Here is a 25,183-nt window from a genome sequence, read left to right as displayed (position 1 = left end):
TATTTGTAATTTGAGCAGAGTCTCAAAAATAAAATTTACAAAAACCATGGATAATGGGAAAGATGGATAACCAGTCCATACAACGCTAGTCAATCTGCTGCAAGCTGTTAAAGGGAAAGTGTTTTTGCCACCACCAGTCCTGTGGCTTCGGTCCATTTTTAAAAATTTGCAAAAAGTTTCAGACGTCCAAACAGGTAAAGTCTCTGTAGGCTTAAAGATTCAAATAGACTTAATAATTCACAATACACAACAAAACATTTACTACGTGTGCCTCGGCGCAAAGGTCCTAGGTACTGCAGGGGCCTCTCCCGTTCATAAGCACTGTAGGCCCTTTGGCCCTGGGGTCACCTATTGGCCAAGATTTTGCTCTCCCTAGACCGCTTCTTACGCCAACTCTACTCACCCCCTTTTTTTTATGTTGCGTACCTGGTGTAACCTGTTTTGGTCTACTCGTCACCCTTCTATATACTGACTTTAACTACATATTTACATTTTTGAACCTATTTACATTTTCCTTTTGTTATGGTTTACTCCCTGTATCTGAGTGGTGGGTGTCCAAAATTAATACGTGATGACCTCCGTAAAACTGGTATCCCACTCGTGCGTAAGCCTGGTGTGGAGCGAACACTACTTACTGACTCTTGTGTTGGTCTACGTAGCACAGGTATGCCGGAGTGTCTTCCCACTCCCTTAGTGGGAATGGCAGGTACACCGATTGCAGGATTCCCTGGCTCGGCTACAACTGGTGGTTCTTCTTCTCTTGATCCTTCTACTGGTTGTGGGAATGTCAACATGGGAATTAAGTATGCTCTTTCTATTTGAGGCCAATCTGCGGGTAACTCTCCTAAGATTGTCTTAATTGTCCTTGGCGTCTCTTCTTCTTGTATGGGACAAGGGATATATTCTTTTTGTTGTAAGGGTTGAGGACACTTCTTTAAGTGGTCTCGGGACACTGTTGCTGTTGTTTTTCCATTATCCTTGCTGATTAGACAGGTTTTCTGGTTGTCAAAATTGGATGGTAATACAGTGTATGGTTCTTCTTCCCATTGATTATCTAGCTTATGAAGTCTCTTTTTCCTTTTCAAAACCAATTCTCCGGGGGTTAACGGGATTCCTTGTGCGTTTTTATTGAAATTGGTTTCTTGTCTTTCTCTGGATTTTGCTAGACTTTTATCAACACACTCCTGTATTTTCTTGTATTGTTCTGTTCTTCTAGTATCCCAATCTGCACTTGAGGGGTCTTCCTCAGGAACTACAATGCCCATTTCAAAGTCCACTGGCAATTTTCCTGGTCTCGCTCTCATCAAGTATGCCGGGGTACAATTAGTTGAGCTTACTGGGATGTTGTTATAGATGTCAATAAGATCTGGTAATTTCTCTGGCCATCTGTTTCTGTCTTCCAAGGGTAGAGTCTTCAGCAATTCTATTACCACGTGATTCATTTTTTCGCACATTCCGTTAGTTTGGGGATGGTAAGGCGTGGTACGAATTTTCTTACATCCATACAAGCTACAGAACTCTTGAAATATTTCCGCTTCAAAGGCAGGACCCTGATCTGTCAATACCTGTTCTGGATATCCATGTGGCCTGCAGAAATAAGCTTGAAAGGTTCTTGCTGCTGTCTGAGCTGTCAAGTCCTTCACAGGAGCTACCACTAGGAATCTGGAATAGTGGTCCACCATGGTAAGAGCATAAGTATAGCCTGATCTACTGGGTGTGAGTTTGACATGATCCAAGGCTACTAGTTCCAGGGGCTGTTTGGTTATGATAGTCTGGAGTGGTGCTTTCTGGTTGTTACGATCTCCTCTTCTTAATGAGCATGGGCCACAATTTTTACACCATTTTTCTATGGAAGACCTCATGCCAATCCAATAAAACCTCTCACGTAACAGTATTTCCAGTTTTCTCCATCCAAAGTGTCCTGCTCCATTATGGTACGCTTCCAATACCATTTGGACGTCTCTCTTTGGAACCACAACTTGCCATACCATTTCATGTGTCCTTGGATTGATATACCGTCTGCACAATTGGTTTTTATAGATAAATAACCTGCTTCTTTCTTTCCACAGGTATTGGGCCTCTGGTGGAGCATTCTTCTCAATTTTGGAATCCGGTTGGGTTACCAGCCTCTTCACTAGGCTCACTGCCGGATCACTATCTTGGGTCTCTTTCCATCCATAATGAGGCAGCGGGTTTAGTGCAACATCCTGACGGTTCTGGTAGATATGGGTTTCTGTCATTTATCCATTTTCTACTTTTATGGAAAGCTGGAAGTTCTATTTCCTCCAAGTCATCTGTTTCTTCTTCAAGCCCTTGCAAATGTACTTGAGAGTTTATGGAGAGGTCATCAGCATTTGCATTTCCACGGCCTGTTCGGTACTTCGTAAAAGTCGTAGTTCGATAGCCAGGCCATCCAGCGCTGCTCCAATGCACCAAGCTTTGCAGTATCCAAGTGTGTTAGCGGATTATTGTCCGTAAAGATGGTAAATTTTGAAGCTGCTAAGTAATGCTTGAACCTCTCTGTGACTGCCCAGACCAAGGCCAGGAACTCCAACTTAAAGGAACTGTAATTTTCCGGGTTCCTCTCGGTAGGTCGAAGTCTTCTACTGGCATAGGCAATTACTCTTTCCTTGCCTTCTTGTATTTGGGACAGTACTGCTCCCAGGCCTACATTACTTGCATCCGTGTAGAGGACAAATGGTAGGTTATAATCTGGGTACGCCAAGATTTCCTCACCGGTAAGGGCCTGTTTCATTTGTTGGAAGGAGTCTTCTTGTTTCTTTCCCCATTCCAACGGCGGCTCTGCAGACCTTCTCTTCTTAGCTTGGCCTACTTGAAGATCTTGTAGGGGCGCTGCCATCTTCGTGTAGCCCTTAATAAATCTTCTGTAATACCCAACCAAACCTAAGAACTGACGTACCTCTCTGATGGTGGTCGGCCTCTGCCAGTCCTGGATAGCTGTCACTTTTTCCGGATTTGGCGCTACGCCATCCGCGCTGACCACATGCCCTAGGTATTGGACTTTTGGCTTCAGCAGGTAACATTTAGATGGTTTGTGCTTCATTCCATACTTTGTTAGAGCTGTAAGTACCTCCACCAGGTGTTCCAGATGTTCTTCATAGGTTTTGGAATACACTATGACGTCATCAAGGTATAAAAGTACCGTCTCAAAATTCCGGTGTCCCAGGCAGCACTCCATGAGTCTCTGAAACGTCCCCGGTGCATTGCATAACCCAAATGGCATGCTATTGAATTCGCATAGGTCCATTGGTGTTGTGAATGCTGTTTTCTCCCGGTCTTCCTCTGCAACGGAGACCTGCCAATACCCACTAGTGAGATCTAATGTGGAGAAATACTTAGCAGTCTTTAATGCAGCAAGAGACTCCTCTATCCGGGGTAACAGGTAAGCATCTTTGTGAGTGATCTTATTGACCTCCCTGTAATCCACACAGATCCTCATAGTGCCATCTTTTTTTCTGACTAAGACTAAGGGGGCCGCCCAGGGACTACAGCTATCTCTTATAACCCCGGCCTCCTTCATGTCCTGCAGCATCTCTTTAGCACACTGGTAGTGGTTTGGTGGGATGGGTCTATGTCTCACTTTAATCAGGGGATGATCTCCTGTGGGTATGTGATGGCGTACCCCTGTTATCCTCCCAAAATCTAATGGATGCTTACTGAATACTTGGCTAAACTCTTGTACTACCCGCCTGACTTGACGGGGCCAAGGGCTCTAATGTCTGTATGTTGTTATTACTGACAGTGTACAGCTTTGCTACAGTAGCATACCAGGGTAGTTTCACTTCTTCCTCACCACAATTCAACACACGGATTGGTACTCTTCCCCTGCGTACATCCACCACCCCTCTAGCTGTCAGCAGTGTAGGTCTATGCTCTGAATATACCGGTTCTACAATTGCCTGGTATTTCTTTGTTCTGATACCCATAGCTGCTCGACACCATATCATCATTTCACTGTTTGGTGGTAATAAAATGGGAAACGGGTCCGTTACCCGCGCACTGCCAATCTCCCCCCAGACAGATTTACCTGTTGCTTGTGAATTAAGGCACGGATTTCTCTTTGAAGGACTCTCCTCCGCCCAATGCCAGCAGTCTCTGTAATCTGTTGGAGTAAAAACATCACTTCTTCAAGGCAGTTTTCAATCACATTACTACCAAGCACCATGTAAGGACATTTGTTATTTGGGTCATCTTCTACCACACATAACCCTTGGTCTCTCAACTCCACCCTCCCCAGCTTTATTGTCACTTCTCTAAACCCCACCTGATTCAGTGGTTGACCATTAGCTGCTAAAATGACAAGACTAGAGTCTGGGGGGCTAAGATCAGCATCAGACCAAAATTGCTTGTAAAGGATATGTGGGATAGTGGTGACTTGTGACCCAGTGTCCAATAGGGCCGATGTGGGGATTCCTTCTAGCGTAATGTTGAGGTACGGGCGGCCTCCCACATACCGACTATGCCAGTCATATGGGCCCTGCCATTTTATTCCTGGGGATTGGCCCGTGGACCCAGGAATCTCGGGTTTAAATGACATCCTCTTGCAAAGTGGCCCGGTTTGTTGCAACGAAGGCAAACAGGTTGTCCTGAAGAATCCGTGTGGTCGGTGGCTCTGTGTCGGAATGGTGCGTTGGTCCCCTGAATGGGCGAGTTGTTGATCCCCTCCACGGGCGACATGGCTCTGCGTCGGAATGGTGCGTTGGTCCCCTGCACGGGCGACATGAGCTTTCTCCTCATCCATGGAACATCCTCAGGGGATTCAGCTAACTGGATTTTGCTTGGTGGTTGTGCCTCCGGTCTGGCTTGCAAGAGTTTTAACACGTAGTCCATGTTTATGGTTAGTTGTAACATCTGATTACGTAGGTCATCAGCAGATTCAGGTGCGACAGCTTTTCCTACCGCTTCTACAGAGTTTTTAGGGGTAGGCTCTAAGTTCATGTGAGAGGTATTAACCTGCCAGGATGGGATTGCAGGTTTTGCAGGTAATGGGTCTCGTAGTACAGTTATAGCAAGGTCCTTTAAGGTATTAAATTCCACATCTAGATGATCTAGGACCCACATGTGTACCTGCTGACGGTGAAAGTCTGATCTCAACCCATTAATAAATTGTTCTGCAAGCAATTTATCTTCATCTTGCACACTTGCTGGATCTACCTGTTTTATGGACCGGAGTGCCGCTTGTAAACGTAGGGCAAAGTCTCTGATGGTATCTTGCGGTCTCTGCTTGCATTGGTAGAATAGCATCCTTAGTTCAGACTGTGTGCGTTTTTCAAAAGCAGCTTTGAGCTTATCAAACACATTTTCTATAGAGTCTCCATCAGCATCGCTCCAAGTCTCAGCTTCTAGCTCCGCTGCACCTATTAATTGTCCCTGCACAACGGAGGCTCGCTGCTTTCCTGTCATTGCATACATGTCCACACCGCACACATTTTACGTATGAAAGCTGCTAAGGTACCGGGTTTACCTTCATACGTCGGTAACCATTTGGCCCCCGGTACATACGGCAAGGCAATTGGCATTATCGGGGCCATCGCTCCAGATGCTGCGGCTCCTTCACCAGCTGAGGAACCGGCTGCTGCTGCGTCTTGGGCATCCCCTCCCTCAAGGTCTCGAATATTGTTTGCTTCACTCATGATGGTGCCCCCCTAGTTAACTGATGCCAGCCGCTACGGTTAACTCCTTCAGTAACCGGTCACTCAAAAAAAAAAAAACGGCGGGGCTATCCTCGCGCTCCTTTAGCCGCGCCCCCGCGACTCTCTCCGCTCTGTGACGTAGTTTAATTTCTCTATGACGCAGTAATGACGGCCCGTTTTATAGTACACAAACTTCCAATAAAGTCCAATTTAAGCACACAGTACCCGGCTCTACCGGGCCCGGTATCCTGTTCGTGACGCCAAACTGAGTCGGTCGACAGGGGTAGGGGTACTCGGATACCGGGATGGATGGGTTACTTCTGTGGGGATCACGGTTGGTCGGTTTCCGGTTCCGTGCCCTGGACCGTCAGTAAAGGGATGGGGGTGAGGATGATGGGAGTATTGTGTCCTGACGCCTCCTGTGGTAACTGGTAAAGTCGGTTACCAGCGCTGTGTATGGTTGCTGAGGTGATCGGCATATGGCTTGTACGAACGCTATAGGCAGTAATGTCAAAGTAGGCACACACACACATTAAGTCTTTGTTTCAGTACCTTTCTTTTACTGATGTCCGGTAACAGGTACAGTTCAGGAGGGTAGCCAGGTTTTCGGTGCAGGTAGAGATATTCACCCTGGAGATTTGTGAGGCCTCCTCTAACAATGTGTGTGTTGTTTGGGATCAGTCCTGCCTTAAGCTGAACCTGCCACCTTTTACTTTCTTTGGGGTCCTTCTCCACAACTGACAATGAGGACCTTTCCTTGGGGCTACCAATTCTCTTTCTGGGCCCCTGGTCCTATACTTGGTCAAGTTTGGCAACTCTTTCCCCTTCTTCTTCAGGGGGAGTAGATCCTCCTGATCTGTCCGGGTTTTCTATGCTATTCCTGAATTAATAGCAATCTCGGACTCCGGTGTCCGGGTGAGCTAAAGGGATAATAGTTTTGTCTCTTTCTTTCTCCTTCTAGCCTCCGTCCCTCTCTCTAGGGCGCTTCACAACACAGACCGGTTTCCTAGTTCAGGGCTTAACTGGTCCCCGGCCAACAGCTCTCCGTCTCTCTCCTACTTCACCCGTCTCTAGACTAACTGCAACTTTGCTGTCTCCCTGGAAACTGACTCCTCCCCTCAGACCTGGGGTGGAAGGTGTTGTGTGTGCCCAAGTGTACATCTCTCCCTGCACCTATGGATCCTGTGGTAATCCCCCGCAGGGGTGCCACATATACACCGTATGGTTATCATTTAGATAGCTATATATATATATATATATATATATATATATATATACAGTATATATACAGTACAGACCAAAAGTTTGGACACACCTTCTCATTTAAAGATTTTTCTGTATTTTCATGACTTTGAAAATTGTACATTCACACTGAAGGCATCAAAACTATGAATTAACACATGTGGAATTATATACTTAATAAAAAAGTGTGAAACAACTGAAAATATGTCTTATATTCTAGGTTCTTCAAAGTAGCCACCTTTTGCTTTGATGACTACTTTGCACACTCTTGGCATTCTCTTGATGAGCTTCAAGAGGTAGTCACCGGAAATGGTCTTCCAACAATCTTGAAGGAGTTCCCAGAGATGCTTAGCACTTGTTGGCCCTTTTGCCTTCACTCTGCGGTCCAGCTCACCCCAAACCATCTTGATTGGGTTCAGGTCTGGTGACTGTGGAGGCCAGGTCATCTGGCGTAGCACCCCATCACTCTCCTTCTTGGTCAAATAGCCCTTACACAGCCTGGAGGTGTGTTTGGGGTCATTGTCCTGTTGAAAAATAAATGATGCTTCAACTAAATGCAAACCGGATGGAATAGCATGCCGCTGCAAGATGCTGTGGTAGCCATGCTGTTTCAGTATGCCTTCAATTTTGAATAAATCCCCAACAGTGTCACCAGCAAAGCACCCCCACACCATCACATCTCCTCCTCCATGCTTCACGGTGGGAACCAGGCATGTAGAGTCCATCCGTTCACTTTTTCTGCGTCGCAGAAAGACACGGTGGTTGGAACAAAAGATCTCAAATGTAACGGGTCTGGGAGGCGGAACCTCTGAGCTACTATACAAGGGGGCGGTCCTTGTAAGGGAGCGGGTGGCGACCAGGGAAGACGGGCAGGCAGTCACAGCAGGTGACCGGGACAGTCTCTGAGTGAACGGGCTGGAGGTCACGGCAAGTGACCGGAGCAGTCTCTGGATGAACGGGCAGGAGGTCACGGCAAGTGACCGGGGCAGTCTCTGGGTAAAGGGTAGGTACGACCTGTGATGGCAGAGCCTCCAGGTAGGCTAACAGGCAGATGGTAGATGTGTGCTCCCAGGTGAGCAAGCGAGAGTCTCTGGAATGGCAGGTGGTCACAGCACGTGACGGCGGAGCCTCCTGGTAGGCTAGCAGGCAGGTAACAGGTGTGCGCTCCCAGGTGAGCGGGCAGGAGTCTCTGGAATGGCAGGTGGTCACAGCACGTGACGGCGGAGCCTCCAGGTAGGCTAGCAGGCAGGTAGCAGATGTGCGCTCCCAGGTGAGCGGGCAAGCTGGTCCATAGACAGACTGACAGGAGTTGGAGGGCAGACCGTCGGACCTCAGGCTAGCAGGCAGGTAGCAGAGGAGCGCTCCCAGGTGAGCGGGCAAGCTGGTCCTTAGACAGACTGACAGGAGTCGGTAGGCAGACCGTCGGACCTCAGGCTAGCAGGCAGGTAAGCAGAATATCAGGCAGGAATCAGACAGCAAACTGGCAGGAATCTGGCAGGTAACTGGCAACGGGACCTGAGGGCTGAAGCAGAGTAGTGAACAGTGCAACAACATTGCTCGGGCACCTCCATTTTGGAGGAGGTGCCTTATATATGGTGAAGTCCTCCGGCCATTGGCCGGGGACTCCTTAGGACGGCGCGCGCGGCCCCTTTAAGAGGGAGGGAGCGCGCGCGCGCGCGCCCTAAGCACAGTGGCCGGGAAGGAGCGCGCGCTGCCAGCAGAGCGGGAGGAGGATGCCGGGCTCGGAGCAGAGGGGTGAGCGGAACAGCGTCCCTGCCTAGCAGAGGGCAGGGACGCCGGCGCTACATCAAATTTGGACTCATCAGACCAAAGCACAGATTTCCACTGGTTTAATGTCCATTCCTTGTGTTTTTTAGCCCAAACAAGTCTCTTCTGCTTGTTGCCTGTCCTTAGCAGTGGTTTCCTAGCAGCTATTTTACCATGAAGGCCTGCTGCACAAAGTCTCCTCTTAACAGTTGTTGTAGAGATGTGTCTGCTGCTAGAACTCTGTGTGGCATTGACCTGGTCTCTAATCTGAGCTGCTGTTAACCTGTGATTTCTGAGGCTGGTGACTCGGATAAACTTATCCTCAGAAGCAGAGGTAACTCTTGGTCTTCCTTTCCTGGGGCGGTCCTCATGTGAGCCAGTTTCTTTGTAGCGCTTGATGGTTTTTGCAACTGCACTTGGGGACACATTCAAAGTTTCCCCAATTTTTCGGACTGACTGACCTTCATTTCTTAAAGTAATGATGGCCACTCATTTTTCTTTACTTAGCTGCTTTTTTATTGCCATAATACAAATTCTAACAGTCTATTCAGTAGGACTATCAGCTGTGTATCCACCAGACTTCTGCACAACACAACTGATGGTCCCAACCCCATTTATAAGGCAAGAAATCCCACTTATTAAACCTGACAGGGCACACCTGTGAAGTGAAAACCATTTCCGGTGACTACCTCTTGAAGCTCATCAAGAGAATGCCAAGAGTGTGCAAAGCAGTCACCAAAGCAAAAGGTGGCTACTTTGAAGAACCTAGAATATAAGACATATTTTCAGTTGTTTCACACTTTTTTGTTAAGTATATAATTCCACATGTGTTAATTCATAGTTTTGATGCCTTCAGTGTGAATGTACAATTTTCATAGTCATGAAAATACAGAAAAATCTTTTAATGAGAAGGTGTGTCCAAACTTTTGGTCTGTACTGTATATATACTGTACATTGTAGTGGATCACCTCTTTAAGTGTAAACTTCATTAGCATTAAAGAGCAAAAGCAAAACCTCTAGCCAACAATGTAGGTAGCAAACTATAGAAATTTTTGGTTTTGGCTAATCGAAAAAAAAAGTATCAGTAAATGATACTTATATGTAATCTTAAAGGGAAGTGTTGCCTGCTCAGGACAACACCTATCTATATTGTATGTCCTATTAATAATAACTTTTATTTCTATAGAGCCAACATATTCCACAGCACTTTACATTAGAGGGGATTTGTGCAGACAATAAAGACATTACAGAATAACAGATACCAAGAGCAGTGATGGCCCTGCATGCAAGCTACAATCTATGAGGAAATAGGGGGACACGAAAGGTGGATGTAAAAAGTGCTTGTATTGTATGGTCCAGCCAATATAATAAATAGGGATTCACATAACGCTGCATGAACCAGTCACCAGCCAGTATCTGTATAAGCACAGGCATAGAAGGCTACTAAGAGGGTGTAAACAGATGCTACAAGGGACCAGATTTGGGAGAAAATTTTGGAAGGGCAAAATTGGAATAGTTATATGTGAGATGAGGCGATAGGCCAGTCTAAAGAAATGTGTTTTCATGCCATGCTTAAAATTGTGGGTATTGGGAATTAATCAAATTGTCCTAGGTAGTGCATTCCAGTGAATTGGTGCAGCTCGCGAGAAGTCGTGGAGACGGGAGTGGGGGGTTTGGATTATTGACGATGTTAGTCTTAGGTCATTAGCGGAATGGAGGGCATAGGTAGGGTGTTAGACAGAGATGAGGGAGGAGATGTAGGGTGGTGCAGAACTGTGGAGTGTTTTGTGGGTGAGAGTGATAAGTTTATATTGGACCTTGTAGCGGATGGGCAACAGCACAATGACTGGCAGATGGTAGAGGCATCAGTGTAGCTGTTGGAGAGAAATATGATCCTATCAGGGACCATGGGCGTACCCAGGATCAAAACTAGGGGGGGCAAGCTATGGTCACAGATAACGAAGAGAAATATATATATAGTACAATGCAAAGATTTCACTTCTTACATTACATGAGTGATATCTATCGTAAATTCTACAATAGCTCAGAAACCGGCGAATCGCTCCATACAGTATACTGGCCCCCATAAAATGCTCCATACAGGATACTGGCCCCCATATAACGCTCCATACAGAATACTGGCCCCCATATAACGCTCCATACAGAATACTGGATCCCATATAATGCTCCATACAGGATACTGGCCCCCATATAACGCTCCATACGGAATACTGGCCCCCATATAACACTCCATACAGGATACTGGCCCCTATATAACGCTCCATACGGAATACTGGCCCCCATATAACGCTCCATACAGGATACTGGCCCCCATAAAATGCTCCATACAGGATACTGGTCCCCATATAACGCTCCATACAGGATACTGGCCCCCATATAACGCCCCATACAGAATACTGGCCCCCATATAACGCTCCATACAGAATACTGGCCCCCATATAACGCTCCATGCAGGATACTGGCCCCCATATAACGCTCCATGCAGGATACTGGCCCCCATATAATGCTCCATACAGAATACTGGCCCCATATAATGCTCCATACAGAATACTGGCCCCCATATAACGCTCCATACAGAATACTGGCCCCCATATAACACTCCATGCAGGCTGTTCCCCACACATAATGCCTCATGCAGGCTGTCCCCCCCACATAATGCCTCACGCAGGCTGTTCCCCCCACATAATGCCCCATGCAGGCTGTTCCCCCCCATATAATGCCCCATGTAGGATGTCACCCCCCTTATAATGCCACATGCAGGATGACACACATCCCCCCTTCCTTATAATGCCCCATGCAGGATGTCACCCCCCCTCCCTTATAATGCCCCATGCAGGATGTCACACACACCCCCTCTCTTATAATGCCCCATGCAGGATGTCACACCCCCCCTCCCTTATAATACCCCATGCAGGATGTCACACACCCGCCCTCCCTTATAATGCCCCATGCAGGATGTCACACACCACCCCTCCCTTATAATGCCCCATGCAGGATGTCACACACATCCCCTCCCTTATATTGCCCCATGCTGGATGTCACACACCCGCCCTCCCTTATAATGCCCCATGCAGGATGTCACACACCCCTCCTCCCTTATAATGCCCCATGCAGGATGTTACCCCCCCTTATAATGCCCCATGCAGGATGTCACCCTCCCCCTTATAATGCCCCATGCAGGACGTCACACACACCCACCTCACCTCCCTTATACTGTCACAGGCCTCCATACAATAAAAGAAAAAAAAAAAATCAAATACTCACCTGACTTCTCACCTGCTGCTGCTCCAGACTCCAGCGTCGCCGGCCTCATCCCGCTCTGCGCTGTGACTGCTCAGGAGAGAACGCGGTGTAAAGACGTCACCGCGCCCTCCGACCTGAGACGTCACAGTGCAGCAGCCGCGAAAGAGACAGGACCTGCTGCGGAGGCACGGGGAGGGGTAAGTATTCTGCCGGGTGCCGGGGACCTGAGCAAGCGGGGGGGAGCAGGCGCTGACGGTGAGGGCCCCCCCCCCACCTGCTCAGGGCCCCGGCATTTGCCCGGGTGCGTCGGGTGCTGACGCCTGGTGTGCGGCATGCGGCCCTGCTTTTAGGGGGGGCAGCTGACCCCCCTGCCGCACGGTGGGTACGCCCATGTTAGGGACCTCTTCTAATTATCAGACTTTCATATATTACATGGTCAGAAGCAGACGCAGACAGAAGAGAGCTCCTGTGCAAGAACAATATATGGGTCCTATGCAGTTAAATAGCTCATCCTAATGCACAATTCCATTTTCTTTAGAGGTAGAAGTGGGCCCCCTTAATTCTTGGGCCCCTGTGTGGGTGCACAGATTGCACTAATGATATATCCACCCCTGATCATCATCCACTGATTTAAGTGGGCACCATGTAATACTACATTTCCCAAGCAATTCCTCAGTGAATACTATTACATATACATTTCTGTTACAGCATTTGAAACATGTAATAATTAGTGATGAAAGAGCATGCTCATTACTCAAGATTTACGAGCATGCTCGGGGGTTTTCCTAGTATCTTCAGCTTGCTCGGGTGTTATGTGTGATTTGTGACTGCTTGACAGCTTTAATAAATGTCAGGAATGCTTGTTTATTAGGTATTCCTCACATATATTAAAGCTGTCAAACAGTCGCAAATCATGAGCACGGAGTGACGAAAACATAACACTGAGCACCGCTGAAGATACTCGGCGAGCCCCCGAGCATGCTCGCCGAAAGGGTTAACAGAACATATGACGCGCCCCTGGGCCTTCGTCGCGCGGCATCGCGCGCACGGGAGCTTACCCGGAGCCGGATCTGTTGAGGGTTGTAGTCTCGTGGCGGTGACCCGGTCCGTGCCCAGGGAGTCAAACTGAGCGGCGATGTATTAGCGGTAGATGTTGGACGACTACGCCACCCGTTGAATGCAGCGAAGGAGCTGCCGCTGCAGGGCAGACCGCTGAGGCCGGTGGTAGGATTGTGCAGCGTGATAGTATCACCCCCAACGGGAGGGGTATGGCCTCAGGGCAGCCGACGTGGCTGATGGGGAAAGCAGGAATCACTCAGAGACGATGCGGTGTAGTTCAGGGTCTTTACTGGTGATAAAGATAGACCCTCCCGGAGTACTGGCTAGCGATCGGGGCCTGGTCAGTCTTTGAGCAGATGGGATTTCCCCTGGCCAGGCGGAGTTGTAGGCCTCCCCAATAATTGTACTCTTCTGGCTACCTTGCTAGAGGCGGGTAAAAGTAGCCCACGTCCCTGAGTGTACCGTGTGGTGCTCACCCGTATGGCCGGTGACTCGGGGCCTTCTTGTGGCGTCCGCTCCACGACGGCGGTGCTGGTCCCACGCGTGTGACCGTGCCTTCGGGTTTCTTGGCCAGAGGACCTAAAATCCCCTGCCGGGCGGTTTCTGCTGCTGGGTAAAGATTAGTCCCCACAGCCTCGGACTCCGGGTCCGGTGATAGCTTCTCAGTCAGGGCGAGCTCTGCAGCTGCCAGCCCCTGACTCCTTATAGCACTGCTCCCACAGAGCTCCTGATGTTCTTTTCCTATATCTGCTTCTCTTCTCTGTCTCTACTTCTTCTCTACTCACTAACCCTGCCTCAGCCCTAGGTTTATATAGGGGAAGTTCTTCCCCTCCCAGGACTGGGCAGGAGGTGTGGCATGCATAGGATCCCTGACCAAGAGACCTCCCACCTGCTCTCAGACATAACATTGCTGTTACTGTGGAAACCAGACCCCTGGGGTGCCACATTCCCCCCTAGTGAAATTTAGTACTCCGGGACTAAACATATTTTTAGAAAAACATAACAAGGTATAAACAATTATAATACAATAAGAAAACACATAAAGATGGTTACGGCGTGTCCGCAACCGGGTGCAGTTTTGAAGAAAAACAAGGTGTCCATTTCACCAAAACAGGGAGACGTAACCAGGTAGGGGTCTGTCCTGCCCCGAGTCCTTAACAGTCTTTAGTCCATTCCTAGGTTACGCTCCAACCAATTGTACAAGGATTCCCGGTAAATCCACCAAGGACTCCTAAAAATAACTAGAAACACATAATTATTTACAAGTAACAGACAGGTGACCACAAATAAAACAATTTAAACACTTCAAATCCTCCAACGTGCGGGTAACTGGCCTCTAGTGGCCCTAGTGGACCTACGGAGCTGACTGTCTGGCCCTGAACTACAGGGTGTAGGAGCTGTCAAGGGTAAACTGGGCAGCTGTCTACGGGCTCTTTGGCTCACTAGGGGTACGGCAGGCTCACTATAAGCAGAGGGTTGATCCTCCTGTTCTGCTTGTGTGGAGTCTCTTGCCTCCTGGACCGGCTGCTCTCCCAGCTCTACCTGTTGCTCCGTAGGCACTTGGGATGCTGGTTGGAGGAACGTGAGGACGGGTACCACAACTGCACCATTGACTTGAGTCCAGGACCGAGGGAAGTCTCCGAGCATAGTACTAACCATATCTTCCCTTTCCTCTACGGGTCGAGGGTCTTCTTGTTCCCCTTCTGGGTTCCGTAGCTGTTCGGGACACTTCTTCAGGTGATCCTGGGATACAATGGCTGTGGTTTCCCCTCCGTCTTTACTGATGGTACAAACCTTTGGGTTGTCGTGGCTTGAGGGCAGTACGGTGTACGGGTCCTTCTCCCACTGGTCGTCCAACTTGTGGAGCCGTCTCTTCCTCTTCAAGACCTGCTCTCCGGGTACCAGGGGAACAGCGGGAGCATACTGGTTGTAAGTTTTCTCTTGTCTTTCCCTAGCGAGACAGAGACTTCGCTCCACGCTCTCCTGTACTTTCCGGTACTGCTGCTGCCTCTCTGTGTCCCAGTCTGCTTCCGGTGAAGTGTCCTCGGGTGTCAGGACTCCCATCTCCAGGTCAACAGGTAGCTTACCAGGCATTGCCCTCATTAGGTAAGCCGGGGTACAGTTGGTGGAACCTACAGGGATGTAGTTGTATAGATCCACCAGGTCGGGCAGCTTCTCAGGCCACAGACTGCGTTCTTCCAGGGGCAACGTTTTCAGAAGATCCATTACCACCTGGTTCATTTTCTCACAAAGTCCATTAGTTTGCGGATGATAGGGTGTCGTCCTTATCTTCCGGCAGCCATACAGATTGCAGAATTCCTGGAAGACCTCCGCTTCAAAGGCAGGTCCCTGATCCGTCAGCACTTGGTCCGGGTACCCGTGTGGACGGCAGAAGTGCTGCTGGAAGGCTCTAGCTGCCGTTTGAGCTGTTAAGTCCTTAACGGGGACGACAACCAAGAACCGGGAGTAATGATCCACAATGGTTAACGCGTAGACGTAGCCACTTCTGCTTGGGGTCAGTTTTACATGATCCAAGGCTACCAGTTCCAACGGCTGCTTGGTGACGATGGACTGAAGGGGGGTCTTCTGGCTGGCACGGTCCTTCCTTCTTAGGTTGCACGGGCCACAGTCTCTGCACCACCTCTCGATGGTTCCCCTCATGCCTACCCAGTGGAACCGCCCGCGCAGCAGGAACTCCAGCTTCTTCCATCCGAAGTGTCCAGCCCCGTTGTGGTATGCCTCCATCACCATGGCTGCGTCTCTTCGTGGCACCACTACTTGCCAGATTAGTTCATGCGTCCGGGAGTTAACCATTCTGCGGCACAACTTCCCCTTGTAAAGGAACAGTCGACTCTTCTCAGCCCACAGTTGTTTGGCTTCCTCCGGAGCGTCTGGGTCAAGGCGAGCCTCTGGCCGAGTCAGCATCTCCTTCACCAGTCGGACGGCAGGGTCACTGTCTTGCGTTTCCTCCCAGTTGTAGTGAGGCAAGGGGTTAAACGTAGCGGCTTGCTTACTCCTTACCCGATGGGAATACTGGATAGTCCCATGACGGTGGAACGCGGGGAGTTCGACTTCTTCCAGTCCCTCTGGATCTTCTCCTACGTCCGGTAGGTTTGGCATCCTGGACAGGGCGTCCGCGTTGGTATTGGAGCGTCCTGCCCGGTATTTGATTGTGAACTCGTAGTTGGACAGACGGGCCATCCATCTCTGCTCTAAGGCACCGAGTCTTGCCGTGTCCAGGTGTGTCAACGGGTTGTTATCCGTGTACACGGTGAACCGGGAAGAAGCGAGGTAGTGCTTAAAGCGTTCGGTGACTGCCCACACCACTGCCAGGAACTCTAGCTTAAATGAGCTGTAATTCTCAGGGTTTCTTTCGGTGGGTCGCAGTTTTCGACTGGCGTAAGCGATTACCCGTTCTTTCCCCTGCTGGATCTGGGACAGTACGGCTCCTAGCCCGATGTTACTTGCGTCGGTGTAGAGGATAAAGGGCTGGCTGTAATCAGGGTACGCCAGGATTTCATCCCCCGTGAGGGCCATCTTCAGCTGGCGGAAGGACTCTTCTTCTAACTTCTCCCATTTGAAGGGCGGCTTCTGGTTCTTGGCCTTCCGGGACTGGCCTATCAGGAGGTCCTGCATAGGAGCTGCCTTTTTGGTGAAACCGGGGATGAATCTGCGGTAATAGCCTACCAACCCGAGGAACTGCCGCACTTCCTTTACACTGGAGGGACTTGGCCATTCCTTAATTGCGGTGATCTTATCAGGGTCGGGAGCCACTCCGTCAGCGCTCACCACGTGTCCCAGGTACTGCACCTTTGGTTTTAGGAGGTGACACTTGGAGGGTTTTACCTTTAGGCCGTAGTTTGCCAGAGCTTCGAACACTTCCGCCAGGTGTTTCAGGTGGTCTTCATAAGTCTTGGAATATACGATGACATCGTCCAGGTACAACAGGACAGTCTCAAAGTTTTTGTGGCCCAGACAGCACTCCATTAATCGTTGAAAGGTTCCTGGTGCGTTACAGAGTCCGAACGGCATGCAGGTAAACTCGCTAAGTCCCATCGGGGTGGTGAATGCGGTCTTCTCCCGGTCCGCCTCTGCTACAGGAACCTGCCAGTACCCACTAGTGAGATCCAAGGTAGAGAAGAAGTTAGCAGATCTTAAAGCAGCCAAAGACTCCTCTATCCTTGGTAAGGGGTACGCATCCTTGTGTGTGATACGGTTGATTTTCCGGTAATCTACACACATCCTCATGGTGTTGTCTTTCTTTTTGACTAAGACTAGTGGAGCTGCCCAGGGGCTACAGCTATCCCTGATCACCCCAGCCTCCTTCATGTCCCTAAGCATCCCCTTGGCGTGTTGGTAGTGTGCAGGGGGTACGGGTCGATACCTCTCTTTTATGGGAAGATGGTCTCCCGTGGGGATGCGGTGTTCTACCCCCTTGACTCGCCTGAAGTCTAACGGGTGTTTACTAAACACTCTCTCGTACTCTTGAACCACCCGATAGACTCCCTGTCTCTGGTGTGAGGGAGTGGAGTCAGTACCCAAATGTAGTTGCTGACACCAGTCCTCCATTGTTTCCTTAGAGCCGTTACTTTCCTCCGGGGAAGATGGAGGCAAGGATTCTACGGACTGTATGGAGTTTTGATTGATGGTATACAATTTGGCTAGCGTGGCATACCGGGGCAGGTACACTTCCCTCTTCCCGATATTTATTATGCGAACGGGCACCCTCCCATGGCGTACATTGACCACCCCCCGTGCTGTCAAAATGGTGGGCCTACTGTCTGAGTAAACTGGTTCTACCATTGCCTGGTAATCTCTACCTCTCAGACCAATAGCTGCCCGGCACCAAATCATCATTTCACTTTTTGGGGGCATGGCAATAGGGAAAGGGTTACACATTCTTACGCTACCAATCTCACCACCGGAGAGTTCTATCTGTTGCCGTCGCATCAGTGCCCGGATCTCTTTCTGGAGCACTCGCTGCTGGCCGGAGCTGGCGTTCTTGGCAACCTGCTGTAAAAGGAAAATCACTTCTGCAAGACAATTTTCAATTACATTAGTTCCTAGAGTTATCTTTGGGTGACTCTCGTGCTTGTCAATGTCTACAATGATCAGTCCCTGTGCCGCCAGTTCAACTCTACCGATTTTAATGGTCACCTCTTTAAATCCAATCTGTGGCACGGGCTGACCATTGCTGGCGATGATACTCAAATCGTCGTCAGGGTAGCGGGTGATATCCGAGTCATTCCAGTACTGCTTGAAGAGCACGTACGGGATAGTGGTAACCTGTGACCCGGTGTCCAGTAGGGCACTCATAGGGATGCCATCCAGTACCACAGGCAAGACTGGACGTCCTCCCACATATTTGTCGCGCCAGTTCGATGGGCCTGATGATCTTTTTCCTGGGGTTTGGCCCTCTACCCCAGGTTGTGCCGGTTTAAAGGACAGTACCTTGCCATATGTCCGGGTTGATTGCAGCGGCGGCAGATGGGTTGTCCGTCCTCGTTGTATCGGTCGCTGGGTCTTCCTCTGGCCGGCGGGGTCCTCCTTAGTCGACGCCACGGGATGTCCTCCGGTCCGGATGCCAGCTGGATCTTCCCTGGAGTGGAAACCTGTAAAGACTGCACAGTTCGGGTTAGCGCGGCAACGCTTTTAGCTAGCTCTTGGACCTGATGGTGCAGGTCTGGAGCCGGGTCATTGTTCAAAGCCTGCGCATCAGCTCCCACAGGCCCTGCCGACAAGGGCGCCGCCTCCTGGTGGTAAGTGGTAGTGGGGCGTCTGTGGGTCACAACGCCACCTGGTGCCGGTTCTCGGAGCACCCGGATGGCTCTGTCCTTGAACTGTGCAAATCCCAGATGAGGGTCCTGTAAGGCCATTGCCCGCAACTGGGTTCAGTGGGCATTGCAATATAAACCCTCTATAAATTGTTCAGTCAACAGCCTGTCCTCGTCTCCCACGCCGTCAGGGTCGGTCTGCTTAATGGCTCTCAGGGCCTCTTGTAGGTTCAGGGCATAGTCCCTTATACTCTCGTGTGCTCGCTGCTTGCACCCGTAGAATCTAAGCTTGATCTCGGCTGAGGTGCGGGTATCAAAGGTGTCCCTCAGCCGGGTTAGTATCCCTGCAACAGTCCTCCCCCCAGGTGGCCAGGACTTTACCTCCCTTTGGGCTGCCCCGGTTAATTGGGCCACCAGGATGCTCACTTTTTGCTCTTCTGTGAGGGGATACACCTGGAAGAGGCTATCCAGCTTTTCTCTAAAGTCATGCAGGGTATGTGACTCCCCTGAGTACTGGGGTAGCCAGGCCGCTCCCGGGATATAGGGCATGGTGAAAGGCATGACTGCAGCAGCGGTGACGCTGGCGGGGGTTGAGACAGTGAAGCTCTCCTCCGTATCCGACATCTTCCTCCCCCCTAGTGGACCGTGGCCTACCTTGCGATGATCCTCTTCCGTAGGCCGCGGCTCCGCAGTGGATCGTCAGGGTTGAGGACCTTCCGTCGCGCTCCTGTGACGTCGGCGTCTGCTGGACTCCTTCCAGGACCTTACGCAACGTCCGGACGTGAGGCGGGGCTTCGGTTCTCGCGCGCTTTCAGAGTCCACGCCCCTCTTCTTCCCGCGCGGCGTCTTCAAGATGGCGTCCAACGGCGGGAAAACTCCACGGATGGCGGGAAGAAGGCAGAAGATGGCGCCGGATGGCGGGAAAACTTTGCGGATGGCGGGAAGAAGGTAGAAGATGGCGCCGGATGGCGGGAAACCTCCACGGATGGCGGGAATCTTCACCACTGGTAAGTTTGAACAGTCTTTTTCAGGCACGCAGTACCCGGTGGTTGCGGGCACGAAATCCTGCCGACTACGCCAAAAGTTGACGCGCCCCTGGGCCTTCGTCGCGCGGCATCGTGCGCACGGGAGCTTACCCGGAGCCGGATCTGTTGAGGGTTGTAGTCTCGTGGCGGTGACCCGGTCCGTGCCCAGGGAGTCAAACTGAGCGGCGATGTATTAGCGGTAGATGTTGGACGACTACGCCACCCGTTGAATGCAGCGAAGGAGCTGCCGCTGCAGGGCAGACCGCTGAGGCCGGTGGTAGGATTGTGCAGCGTGATAGTATCACCCCCAACGGGAGGGGTATGGCCTCAGGGCAGCCGACGTGGCTGATGGGGAAAGCAGGAATCACTCAGAGACGATGCGGTGTAGTTCAGGGTCTTTACTGGTGATAAAGATAGACCCTCCCGGAGTAGTGGCTAGCGATCGGGGCCTGGTCAGTCTTTGAGCAGATGGGATTTCCCCTGGCCAGGCGGAGTTGTAGGCCTCCCCAACTAATTGTACTCTTCTGGCTACCTTGCTAGAGGCGGGTAAAAGTAGCCCACGTCCCTGAGTGTACCGTGTGGTGCTCACCCGTATGGCCGGTGACTCGGGGCCTTCTTGTGGCGTCCGCTCCACGACGGCGGTGCTGGTCCCACGCGTGTGACCGTGCCTTCGGGTTTCTTGGCCAGAGGACCTAAAATCCCCTGCCGGGCGGTTTCTGCTGCTGGGTAAAGATTAGTCCCCACAGCCTCGGACTCCGGGTCCGGTGATAGCTTCTCAGTCAGGGTGAGCTCTGCAGCTGCCAGCCCCTGACTCCTTATAGCACTGCTCCCACAGAGTTCCTGATGTTCTTTTCCTATATCTGCTTCTCTTCTCTGTCTCTACTTCTTCTCTACTCACTAACCCTGCCTCAGCCCTAGGTTTATATAGGGGAAGTTCTTCCCCTCCCAGGACTGGGCAGGAGGTGTGGCATGCATAGGATCCCTGACCAAGAGACCTCCCACCTGCTCTCAGACATAACATTGCTGTTACTGTGGAAACCAGACCCCTGGGGTGCCACACATACTCGCTCATCACTAGTAATAATGATTCTGCTTGTAGTGTCTAGATGAAATTAACTTCATGACTACTCATGCAGAAGTGTTAGATGTAGTAATAATTGTAATAGGTTATAATATTCTTTTTAGACTTTCAGAACTCCCTGTAACAGTAATGTTTCTTTATCTCCCCTATCAGGAATCCACTGATGCCATGTTAACAGTAAGTACACCACCTGTTAGAGCTTCAGATATAGCTGCTGGAATACTTCTGTACGCTTTTTAATTGAACCTCAAAAATTGGGACTACTACAGTCCTGCTCATCGTTATTGGCACCCATGAAGTTTAAGTACATAATGTGGAATATCTCCTGAAAAAAATTAATCAAGTGAAACAGTATAGTATCAAGTGCGCCGATATCAGCTGCTGGCTTCTGATAGGCCGGTGGCTGGCACTGGAAATGCTGTACAGCGAGCCGGTCTCTGCGCGGCAATGCAGCGCTGCTGTCGGTGGCTCCTCCTGGACCTGGTCGGATCGTCAAGGGGTCTGTGTCTGAAGGCCGCATAAAGCAGCCTCAGGGGCCGCATGCGGCCCGCAGGCCGCGTGTTTGAGACCTTTGGCCTAGAGTGTACATTATAAGCGAGAAATGTGTTGTAATGATTATTACGGTATTATGTTCTTTCTATGCTGAGCCATTAGCACAAGGTGGCCATACATTCGTCAGAAATGTTCAGTGGCCGACAACTCATGATAGTTTGTGGGAAACCTGCCTACTCTCGTATTATCTGTGGATTCAATTTAGGAAGGTTAGAAAGTGTGGCTTGTATTTCCTATATTACATATGCCATGATATTAATTTACTGGAATGTGGTATACTAGGGATCCCCAAACCTGGCTTGGAAACCACATATGGTCCGCAAGCTCAAAAAGTGTTGCTCACAACTGGATATGCATATACAGTGCCTTGAAAAAGTATCCATACCTCGTGAACATGTCCATAATTTTTCATGATACACCCACAAACTTAAATGTATATTATTGTGATTTTATGTGATATAACAACACAAAGTAGCAAGTATTTGTAAAGAAAATGATGCATGGTTTTCTGCGTATTTTAAAAATATAAATCTGAAAATTGTGACGTGCATTTGTATTCAGCCCCCTTGAGTCAATACTTTATAGAACCACTTTTTGCTGCAATTACTGCTACTTTTGGGGTATGTCTCTACCAGCTTTGCACATCTACAGGCTGACATTTTTTCTAATTCTTCTTTGCAGACTAGCTTTAGCTCAGTGAGATTAGATGGAGAGCGTCTGAGTACAGCAATTTTCATGTCTGGCCACAGATTCTCAATGGGATTTAGGTCTGGACTGTGACTGGGTCATTCACACACATGAATATTCTTTGATCTAAACCATTCCATTGTAACTCTGGCAGTATGTTTAGGGTCGTTGTCCTGCTTGAAGGTGAACCTACTTCCCAGTTTCAAGTCTTTTGCAGCCTCTAACACTTTTTCCTCCATGATTGTCCTGTACTTAGCTCCATCCATCTATCATCTATCACTTCTGGCCAGCATCTCTGTCCCTGCTGAAGAAACGTATCCCCACAACCTGATGATGCCACCACCATGTTTGAAGGTGGGGATGTTTTCAGGGTGATCTGACGTGTTAGTTTTCTACCACACATAGTGTTTTGCATTTAGCCCAAAAAGTTCTACTTTGGTCTCATCTGACCAGGGCACCTTCTTCCACGTGCTAGCTGTGTCCCCTACATGACTTTTTGCAAACTGCAAACGGGACTTCTTATGGCCTGCTTTCAAAAATGGCTTTCTTTTTGCCACTCTTCCATAAAGGTCAGATTTTTGGAGTATATAACTAATAGTTGTCCTGTGAACAGATTCTGCCATCTGAGCTGTGGATCTCTTCAGCTCCTCGAGAGTGAACATGGGCCTCTTGGCTGCTTCTCTGATTAGTGTGCTCCTTGCTTGGGATGTCAGTTTAGGTGGATGGCCATGTCTTGGTAGGCTTGCAGTTGTGCCATACTTTTTCCATTTTTGGATTATGGATTGAACAGTGCTCCGTGAGATGTTCAAAGCTTGGTCTATTTTTTTTTTATAACCTGCATTACTCTTCTCCACATTTTTATCTCTGACCCATCTAGTGTGTTCCTTGGTTTTCATGATGCTGTTTGATCCCTAATGTTCACAAACAAACCTCTGAGGCCTTCACAGAACAGCTGTAGGTATAATGAGAATAAGTTACACAAAGGTGGACTTAGTGTACTAATTATGTGGCTTCTGGAGGCAATTAGTCACTCAGGATGTTATTTAGGGCTATCAGACTACAGGGAGCTAAATACATATACAAGTCACAATTTTCAGATTTATATTTTTAAACTATGTAGAAAACCATGTATCATTTTCTTTACACTTCACAAATACTTGCTACTTTGTGTTGGTATATCGCATAAAATTCCAATAAAATACATTTAAGTTTGTGTGGGTAACGTGGAAAAAACGTGGGAAAAGTTTGCGGGGCATGAATACTTTTTCAAGTCAATGTATTTGCAGATAGGATGTTATTGTTAGTTAGAGAGTAGAGGGGAGTTTGAAACTTGATGCAATAGTGTGGAGGGTATACTTGATACAAGAATACCGAATAATGGTAAGGTGGGAACCCTTGGATGTAATTAAACAACCTATACTGGTAATGGTGGGCTGTGAGTGTCACTACTGGTGAGTGGGGCACTGGAGATGGCTCGAGGCCATCTCTCAGAGTTCAATTTAGCTTTCAAGGTAAGAAAGGTTGGGGACTGCTGCAGTATACCATAATATAAAAGATAACCACAAATGAGCATTTCATTCACATAGCCATTCATGGAGAACACTGAGTCTGCCAGCCAAAGAATTGTGTGTACTCTCATTTTTCATATTGAGATTTTAATAAATCTTCATAGAAAGGCCAGAAAAATATTCATTTTTAGAAATACTTATGTTTACTGAAGAGGTATGGAAAATTGTCACGTATTCTGTTTTTATAACACTTGCTAACTAATCTTATTTATCGATGTACCATAGAAAGTACCCTGTCACTTGTATAACTGCATTGGAGAGCACTGTTATAGAAATGAATCACTACCTGGAATGTATGCCAATTCAACATGCCCTACTTACTGTGCGGTAAGTGACCTCATTTTCTAAAAGCTTAGGTGAAAAAACGTCAAATATTGAAAATCCAAAAGCCATCGGTTATTAGCACAAAAAACAATGTCAGAATTGCATTTTTTTCAGAATTTCTCCCCTTTTGGATTTGTTTCCCCCCATTTTCCAGTATACTTTGTGATAAAATCAATGGTGTCATTCAAAAGTACAACTCTTCCCACAAAAATCAAGCTCTCATATGTCTACGTGGGCAGAAAAATAAAAAAGTTAGGGGAAGAAAAAACAAAAACACAAAACTAGAAATTGGCACCCGGTGTTAAGGGGTTAAAAAGATCGTAAACTATCCGATAGTCGACATAAAACCTTTCCATACACATACTACTAGAACTTAAGGCCTAAAACACATTAGAGGAAAGTCAGCTAACCATCTGATTTCCTTATGTGTATGGCCATACATATTATCTTGTTTGATGAGAGATAAGATACACACATAGATATGTTCTCATCAGATATGTACAACTATGAGAAGAATTTTATATGTTTTGATTCTTATCCAATTACTTTCGAATATTGTTGGTGAAATACATGTATTAGAATGACCAGTGACCATTCAATACATTTGTTACACTATATTTTCTGAAAGCAAATCTTACTACAGCTATGTACCACACTAGTAAATGTAGTTAAAGAGGTTACCTGGGACTTTGCTTATTTTCTGCTAAGGGGCTAAAAACTTACAGGCAGATTGTCACGCCAGGTGTGAGTACAACACAGAGGAGAAAGGGAAAGGGAGCCCAGACACTAGGGAAAGGGGGAAGAGGTGACCTCCTAATCTGGACTAGCATCACCCTGACTCCCCCTAACGTCCCTATACAGCCTCCACAGCTGTCGCCGATCACATGCCTCACCCTGCTATCCCTGGCGTAAGGCTATAGCTGGGGGTGGAAGGAGATGAGCACTAGTCAACCTCCCCTAGCACTATAAAAACAAAAGGGGAAGACAAGACAGGGGAACAACAACTTAGCTTTAGAAGAAACTCCAACAGGGCACACGGCCTCAAGACTCCAGAGAGGACGTGATGCTGCTTCAGCAAAGTTCCAAGTAGAAATGAGTATAACCGGCGACGCCCACCTGGAGAGATCAGGTATATATACACCCAGGCCAGAGGGAGGTAGTCGCTGGGTTCTAAAGACAACCTCCT

General features: G+C 48.7%; 1 protein-coding gene across 1 annotated transcript in view; it reads left to right on the top strand.

Moving 5' to 3' along the window:
* Positions 1-25,183, top strand: part of LOC141252837 (uncharacterized) — a 165,931-nt gene that overhangs the window by 78,008 nt on the left and 62,740 nt on the right. The window contains exons 5-6 of the mRNA XM_073670595.1: positions 21,020-21,043; positions 23,899-24,000. Of these exons, the coding sequence (XP_073526696.1) occupies positions 21,020-21,043; positions 23,899-24,000 (126 nt within the window). The remainder of the gene's footprint in view (positions 1-21,019; positions 21,044-23,898; positions 24,001-25,183) is intronic.

This window comes from Phyllobates terribilis, unplaced genomic scaffold (genome assembly GCF_046119375.1).
Source record: "Phyllobates terribilis strain yellow unplaced genomic scaffold, ASM4611937v1 Scaffold_2__4_contigs__length_985480577, whole genome shotgun sequence".
In the NCBI taxonomy this organism is placed as follows: Eukaryota; Metazoa; Chordata; class Amphibia; order Anura; family Dendrobatidae; genus Phyllobates; species Phyllobates terribilis.
Note: the sequence above shows the minus strand (reverse complement) of the source record. Positions and strands in the feature narration are given on the sequence as shown.